The sequence below is a fragment of the Sinocyclocheilus rhinocerous genome, unplaced genomic scaffold, assembly GCF_001515625.1.
Source record: "Sinocyclocheilus rhinocerous isolate Xijiao unplaced genomic scaffold, SAMN03320098_v1.1 scaffold605, whole genome shotgun sequence".
NCBI lineage: Eukaryota > Metazoa > Chordata > Actinopteri > Cypriniformes > Cyprinidae > Sinocyclocheilus > Sinocyclocheilus rhinocerous.
This window is the reverse complement of record NW_015661612.1, coordinates 1,418,116-1,426,758: the sequence shown is the minus strand read 5'-3', so window position 1 is coordinate 1,426,758 and position 8,643 is coordinate 1,418,116. Positions and strand designations below refer to the sequence as shown.

Genomic DNA, 8,643 nt, shown 5'->3' with positions numbered 1-8,643 from the left:
TTCGTCCAAAATTGACGAATTCCGTGGCATTCCGCGCTATAGAGTAAATTACGTTTTTTATGAATGGACTCCACGATCCCGTTCGCGTTTTCGCAGAAACCATATGGCCCTAGAAATGTTACCACACTTCACAACATTTCGGCTTGCCCTGTGTGTTGTTTGAACTAGTTGCAGGGGTGACATCACGTCACAGGGTCTCTCTTTCTCTCTCTGTAGCGTATGCGCCCAGATGCGTTCTCAAGTACCGAAATTTGGCACCGATTGATTTAACGTGAAACCGGTACTCGGTGGTGCCGACGCAATTCGGTCGGTACCCTTAAAAGTACCGAGTTCGGTACCCAACCCTACTTAATACATGTTAACAATTAATACAAAATATGCTTTTTATATACTTTAATATACTTAACATGCATAAAAAGCAAATTAAATATTTTAGCATTTTGAATCTTTTTAAAAAGATGCTGATGTCCAATTAATTTTGTTCCCCACAGTGCACACTGTATACACACAACTCCAGAAACCTACTAAAAATTACAAAGATGTGTGCATGTTAAAAACTAAATGTTTACAAACAGCAAACAGACAGGACACAAGTGCAGTGTGTCATAATAACAGTAGGAGCAATAAGCTAAATGAGATTAAGTCCCCTGAAATGCCTTTTACTAATTTCACACAAACATAATCACTTACTTAAGTGTTGGAACAATGCTCTGCTGTGATTTCATATGCCGAAGGCGATACCACAGACATCTTCCATGAACTCGTCGTAAACTCTTCAACCTTAACTGCTCTGTGAATTAATTTACATAACAGACAACAATGAGAAAAAAAAGCAGCATTGTGCAATCTAACTCACACCCACCATGCAAACATAGAGATCCTGCCAAAACAGTACAGTGCCATTGTACAGTAATAGCTTTTGATAGCAAATTATATAAAGTAATAGTATTAACATATTCAAAAAGCATGGTAGTACTGTTACTTTTTAGTTAGTGAGGTACTGCAAACCTTTTTTTTTCTATCTGAATGTGACCCTGTGTGCCTCTCTTACACCGAGAGCCAGATTACAAAAGCTGCCTCAAAATATGCAAAAATGTTATCGTTATATAACAGAATAAACAGAGGACAAGGATTTGTGTACATTAAAACCATCTTTAGGGTTTTCAGTCTGATAGGAAAATATTGAGCCATAATGGACTATAAAAACTTATGAACCTTTCTTGTATAAATGTGTTACTGTGCACACTGCATACTTGTTTGCACAACTGAAAATCTGCACTGTTTAATACAGATATTTGTACTTTTATATACAAATATTAATTTATTAACATATTGTATTTCTCGTTAAGTGTTAATTTGTATTGCATTCATTCTAAATTTGTCATTTTGTTATATTGTAGCCTGCATAATCTACAAACCATTGTTTGCAAATATGGGTTCATTTATTGTGAATTTGATAAACTTCGACTGACTTACAATTTAATAGCATGTCGATCTAGTGCATATAAACAGTATGCAAAAGTGCAGTTCAATAAATAGTACAATTAACAAGAACGTGCATATACCACCATGAACAACTAAATAAGCAGATACCTTTGCAACATTTCATAACACGTGCTGAAAAATGAGTGGCAGTGAATGCCATGCAGACTGGAAAGAAACAATTAATGATCAATGACGACCATTATATGAACAGATCAACTGATCTTAAAGCAATGTGTTTGTCAATATAAACAAACAAGGACATACGAAAAAAAGCATACATTAAACAGATGACCAGTACATTTAACGTAGGTTAATGTGATGATGGTAGCAATGCTCAAATAGACATTTAACCTGAAAAGTCTTCTTTAAAAGTATCTTAAGATCCATAACTGCCACTTCAAATACTGGAAATATCTCATCTAACGTTAGTGTAGTTGAGCTGAGTTGGGGTCAGCTGCTACTGCTACGTATCAACAATCAGGCGAGCCATTAGTGTCATTAATGGATTTACCTTAGGTATTCGTTTTATTGAATACTGCAACGTCAGAAAATGTTCCTCACAGAGGTGGCAATCTAGTTATCAGTACTGATCATCAAGAGACATATAACGTTAACTGCTTAGCTGTTAGTGTATTAGCATGTGGGGCCTTACCCGCATTCTGATCCCGGGGCCAGAGGTAATAGGTGGCTGGGATTACTATTAATCCCACAAAGGACGTGAGGAAATAGAAAAAGGTGTTGCCACTGTCGTCGTACTGAAACTGCTGTCCAGCCATTTCGCAGCGGCTCTAAACCCCGTTTTTTTCAGCCGCCTTGCCGCCCTATCAGTCGCCCCACTGTGGGACTAGTCACATATTATGCTGGAGAGGGAAGCCAGCATCCACGCACTTTCTGCCACGATTGCGACTGCTTTCAAAATAAAAGGTTTTCGTGTTATTTTATTAAGACTGACCGCCAGACTTTGGTCGTGTACAAATCAGTGTTTATTTTTAAAAACGCATGTTATTTTATTGTACTGTGATCAGGTTGCCGGTAGTATAAAGAATCATCAGATTTCCACGCTCAACATGACACGGACTTTTATTATGGCGTGTTAATAACGTTCCGCCGCTTGCAGTCGACGCTCTGAAACACGACAAATCTGTGCGCCTAGCAGTGTACGTGTTCTACGCATGCGCTCTACGGTAGTACGTGTTTTTACACAATTCATACATTTTGGTGAAGTTTTTCTTTTCTTTTCTTTCAAATAAAGAAGGGGTTTCATCCTGTACAGATTTAGGGATCCCTCACACAGGTTATTAGCCAACCCAAAGACTTAAAGAGCATTTTGTATTATTTTTTATTTATAACTAATTAACATTCCATAATGCATAATGGATTAATAATGCATAGAATACGTAGTAGAAAATCCTGTTTTACACATCTGCTCACAGACCCCTAGTTGAAAACCCTGGTTTTAATTTGCAGATGAAAACTTTAGATCCCTATTATACAAAAACTTGTCCTTCTTGACTTTGTAATTCAACTTAAGTATTTTTATGATGTCACTCCAACATATTACAACATAGCTGTACACATAACAAAAAAATATACATATTACAGTGATTAACAAAACAGTCACCTTATAATTTAAATTTGAACATTTTGTCAACATATTGCATTCATAATCGTATGCAACATTACTTGATAATACTTGTCTATTTGTACATACATTTTCTTTTTTTAGTGTTTCGCCCAAGTGAGGCTGCAATGTCTTGTCTTTTAGATATTCCACCAAGACTTCCAGAGTGTCCGTAGGGTAGTTCATGGAAAGGTTTTTGGGCTACATCGTCCTCAATGCAGTCCACTGGCACATTATATGTTTCTAGGAACATGTTGTATAAAATACAGCAGGTCTTCACAGCTAAACTGGCTTGGCAAATGGAATGCTTCTGCAGACATCTGAGCCTCTGAAAAGTATTTCTGAGTACTGATGGAGCCTTGCAAGAGATGACTGCACTTTCCGTTTATAACATACTTTTTTCTGTCCTATTGTTGCATAATCTGGGAATGGAGTCAGAAAGTGCTCTGAAAGTGGAAAGGTGGAATTGCCAATGATGTGTTTGCCATGTAGCAGAGCCACAGGGTCTTTCTGCAATGCCTTGCCAACCTCCGTGGCTGACAGGACTCTTGAGTTATGACCGTTTCTAGGGTGCTCTGCAGACACGTAGGTAAAACGACCCTTGTGGTTGCAAAAAGCCAAGAGTTTTACAGCATACAACCCCTCTGCGTTTCTATAAACCTCTGGATCTGGCACATCGGTAGGTTTCTCAATAGGAATGAAACACGTTCCTACTACACAGTGAGTATCTGGTAACCCCACAGTAGAAAAGAACCCCACCACAGACATTTCTGCTTCCTCCCCTTGTGGCCAGTGAATTTCATTAGCCAAGATACTGGTAACAAGGTTGCAGAATTCATCCAGCTGATCACAAATGAGTGACTCTGTGACGTGAAAGCGGTTTGCCACACTGTGGTAAGACTATTGGGTAGAAAGAGCCCACAGACTAGCAAGCACAGCATGCCACACTGTCCATACCTCTTGCCTAATGGCAGTCCATTTCCAAGGTGCCAACAGCCGTACCAACTCCTACAAACACACACAAAAAAAACAATTTTGTTTTACAAAATACAAATGAGATTAGCAGAAAATAGGACCAGCATTAACTAAAGTACCTCAGTTTGAGTTGGAGTCAGCTGGAAGTGACTCTTAAAATCACTTATTTTCAAGCTTTGCAGCACGGTATTGAAAACATCTCTTTTTGTCACCTTCTCTGACACATGAAATAGAATAATGTTAGAGCATTTATCTAATGTTTATTATAAACAGTATCTTTCTAATATCAAATAATGTTCAGTAGGATCATCTTACCTTTGCACATTATCACTTGGTTCATTTTTCAGCTTAATTCTATTGAAATATAAATTTATATAAAAAGAATTAGTTGCATCATTGGGTTTTCACTCCTGAAACTAAAAACAGCTTTTTGGTTGCTGGTTTCTAGCTGGCCATTAGTGGTCTTCAATCAACAGCTAAATATATAATCGAGCTGTGTTTGGTACATTGAACGTACCAGCAACCACGTTTCAAAATATCGCCAGTTTAAGATAAATTTTCAAAAGGCTGGACAACTGAAGGAATATTTCCAATTGTCAAACAGTTGCAAGTTGTAGTAAACAAACGGCGCATTAAAAGAGGCACGGTGCTGTTTGTTTACGAAACTGAACAATATACAGAATACTGTTATTTTTTTCACCTTACTTTCCGACGTTTGCGATTTGCATTTTTCTTGAAAAATAAGAAATCTTCAACATCATAACTGTCTGCTAATAAAAACGCAATACATGTTTCCAGCGCCATGCTTTCCGGATTCAGACTGTTGCAATGTCGCCCTCTTATGGCAAATCCATCATATAACGTTATGGATTTCCCCACTAAATGTGATTAATTTTCTTCAGTGGATATTGCTTGGGAACTTGTTTGACAAACAAAGGCAAAATTAGGCTGAAAATATCTTAAATCAGCCTACGATAGTTAGGTGGTGTTATCTGGTTTAAGCTGGTCGAAATGCTGGCCTCCGAGAGTGACCAGCTAAAACCACTAAAACCAGCCAAGTGACCAGGCTGAAAACCAGCAAACCAACACAGTCTGGTTTAAGGTGGGGTTTTTTCAGCAGTGATGGCATGAAAACATATCTTGTCTCAGTCTATTAATTCACTCATATAAGCATTAAACAAAGTGTGGCTTAAAATTATATTCCATCGATAGATGGCACCAGAGTAATACTATGAACCTGGTGTATGATTCATCTCCATGTAGATAGTATGGTTCAACTGTTAATAAATTCCATGTAATTTACAAAAGAGAGAAAAAGATCAAGTGTGTATGCTGATATGAGAGAGAATAAAATGAGAGGAAGTGATCATGCTCAAACCCTCCTCAATAACCTTTGGCGTTTCCTCTTCAATCCCATTGACCTGAATGATGATGGCAGCACAAAATAACAAATAATAGCTACAGTGATGAGACTGTTTACTTCAGTCTTGAGAGATGCTCTTACCGTCCTGCGTTAATCAGACAGAGTTAAATATGCAGGGAGTAATTGTGCAGGTCACAACCCCTCATCTTAATTTACACATTATTACATGGAGGTTATGCACTACAAGGCCATAAATCTGTATAAAAATCAACTATAACAAGTTGCATCGAAATTAAGACTGTGACATTTACTTTTGTTTCATGCCTAAATATACTAAGTAAATGTTCTTTTTATAATGAGTGACACGGTTATTTCAAAACTTACTTTTACAGTTCGTACCAGTGGATATACAGTTGTAGAAATTGTAAAATAAAGGTCAGTTCAATAAATATGTAATATTTGTGTTCATGCTCCTAATGTATTTTACATGTAATCATTTGAAACCTAAAAGTAGAATATTTGCATTTTAACAATTTATTAAGAGGCTCGGTTCTTTTTATAATGAGTGACACGGTTATTTCAAAACTTACTTTTACAGTTCGTACCAGTGGATATACAGTTGTAGAAATTGTAAAATAAAGGTCAGTTCAATAAATATTTAATATTTGTGTTCATGCTCCTAATGTATTTTACATGTAATCATTTGAAACCTACAAGTAGAATATTTGCATTTTAACAATTTATTAAGAGGCTACTAATAGCTACTTAACATTCAAATATTTTCATTCATGGCTACGCTGAAAATTAGACAGTTCGTCCGGGTAAATTAAACATTAATATTACTGTAATATTGTTGCTCGTGCTTGACTATTTTCTTTCTTAACTGACGTTTTCAGAGAATATACAATTGTAAAATTGTTCAGTATAAATACGAAATAGAGAGTGAACAAACGTTTTCATTAGAAAACGTTTGAGAGTAAACAAAAAAAAATAAATAGCATCTTGAATTGATTTGTAACATCATGGCCATGAATATATAGGCTTATTGGTGAAACAAATGATTTATTTTATCCAGTGCTTTCTGTTATGATGTACTTAGCTAAGATGCCAAACTCATTTTAGAAATAGTATTGAATGCAGCTCATCATTGATGAAGATGAAGCACCACAGTAGCTACCTATTGCCTCCCTGACATATTGCCTATTATTCTAGTCAAGAGGCTTTATAACCGTCTTATCCAGCTGATGGGCCTTGCACTGTACCCAAAGATGAGTGGGCAGGGTGCCCAACAGGGTCAGATGTTTCTGCCCTTATGCCATAGCCCCTTATTCAAAAGCTCTTATTCTGACAGACCCCCTGGGTCTGTGTAAGCCTTGCCAACTGTGATCCTGTTGTCTTATTAAAAGAAGCAACGGGGCACAGAAGTCATCCACCTTAGGTTTCTGACACATCAATCAGCATCTGCAATGTCTCCTCCAGCTGACCTCTCATACGACCTTTGTAATGGGGTGGAACATTTTAGAATGATCAACAACAAATGGAGGCTGGAACAGAGAGCTCTGTAGCCATCAGCAGTGCTAAGTGACCACTGTGATGAAGTGATTCTATAATCGATCTTAATACCATAATCTTCAGACTTTGACCCTTATGAGGCCATAATGGCCCCTTTCATTCAGCAACACGTTGGCTCTTAAGTGAGAATTCTCTAATTATAAAGCTATATTTCTTCAACAACGCACCATATTCAGCTTTAGCAGCTTTATAAGGTTTGTATAACTACCAAAGTTACACAGAAAGTATGTGTGATTGATGACAGCTGATTTATATACAGGAACCTCAGAGGATAATTAAATTACAGAAATGAAGAAAGGATGAATGAGAAAGAGATACAAATTTGATAAGTCAATTTATTTTGTGATCTCACTTATATCCCAGATAGTATTATTATATAAAAATAGTAGTATATTTATTATGATATTGCTACTAATCAAAGTTTTATCAGCTAACTGATGAACACTGTATACTTTTGTTTGCTGTCTAAAACATGAGATGATTATCCCTTATCCTTTGAGATTTTTTCCCCCAACATAATACTTGACCATAACATGATAGGTTAAATGTCATGTTTAGCAATATTTGATCTAACTTGTACTAATTTTGACAAATAATAAACAAAATAACTTGTGATGGCATATGCATACTACAGTCAATGTCATATTTTTTCCTTACAAACAACTGTCAAGCAATATTGAGAGAATTTTAATAATTACAAGGCAGAGGGTGACTGACATGGAAACAAATTGCAAAATTACATTTTCCAAATAAACAAATAAAAATGATTTTCTCAGTCAATTCCTATTAAAGCTCTTTTGGGTAGATTACGGTGCTTGGAAACAAGCCAGATGGTTTTTTTTAATGAATTGCTTAAGAACTCAACTTTATGGCTAAACATGCCATATACAATATATGCTTAATAAACTATACATATGAAAAATGAATAAATAACAAATATACAATGAAACACTTTTAGAATCAATTATCTTTTTATTATTCTTAATAAAATTACAGCCTTACAAAACGTGAAAATACAATCAGACTTTTTGTTAGTATGGGAGTTCTTCTAAAAGAGCACAAAGCAATCATTAATCAACACACAAAAATGATTTCATTTATAATGACAGCTCATCCAAAATCCTAATGGCAACTTTTAAACAATGCAGCAGCTACTTTAAAGGTTTGATGGATCAGTCCCTGCTGAGTTTCAGGCTCAGCGATATTTCATAATGGGCTCACTGCTTAAGGTCCAAAGTCACTGCTCCGATTCTTACCAGGGCAAAACGTGATGTGGGATAATCTCATATCCCCCACCAGTTACCCCTCATCCTCTCTAAGGTTCTTGCCAGGTAAAGTAAGGCTCGGGTCACACATCTCAAAAGGTATTTCAGGTTTTGCGTCAGTTCCTCGAACACGTGGCCATAAAATGTGCCTGGTTGCTACATTTGGCAGTCAGGTCTGGAGTAATGACTTTCACCAACGGATCTGGCATTGCAGGGATGAAAGCTGTCATTCTTGTTAACCATTGCACTCAAGAGCCACAAATGAAAAGGCTATTTTTCCCCATATCTTCCTGTATGATCATATGATTGGATAAATCAAACAAAATGCGCTTAACAGGCAGTGTGATAGGCAATGGCTTGGC

General features: G+C 36.6%; 1 protein-coding gene and 1 pseudogene across 2 annotated transcripts in view; both read right to left on the bottom strand.

Annotated features, from left to right (window-relative positions):
* Positions 1-2,386, bottom strand: part of LOC107726458 (translocation protein SEC63 homolog) — a 25,114-nt gene extending 22,728 nt beyond the window's left edge. For both annotated transcript variants that reach the window (XR_001638271.1, XM_016536045.1), the window contains exons 1-2: positions 2,138-2,386; positions 691-790 (exon numbers count right to left, since the gene is read on the bottom strand). Coding sequence is in view for 1 of the 2 variants with exons in the window: in XM_016536045.1 (XP_016391531.1) it covers positions 691-790; positions 2,138-2,261 (224 nt within the window). In the remaining variant the exon portion in view is untranslated. The remainder of the gene's footprint in view (positions 1-690; positions 791-2,137) is intronic.
* Positions 2,387-3,182: 796 nt separating this feature from the next.
* LOC107726403 (uncharacterized) lies at positions 3,183-4,885 on the bottom strand (annotated as a pseudogene).
* Positions 4,886-8,643: the final 3,758 nt, after the last annotated feature.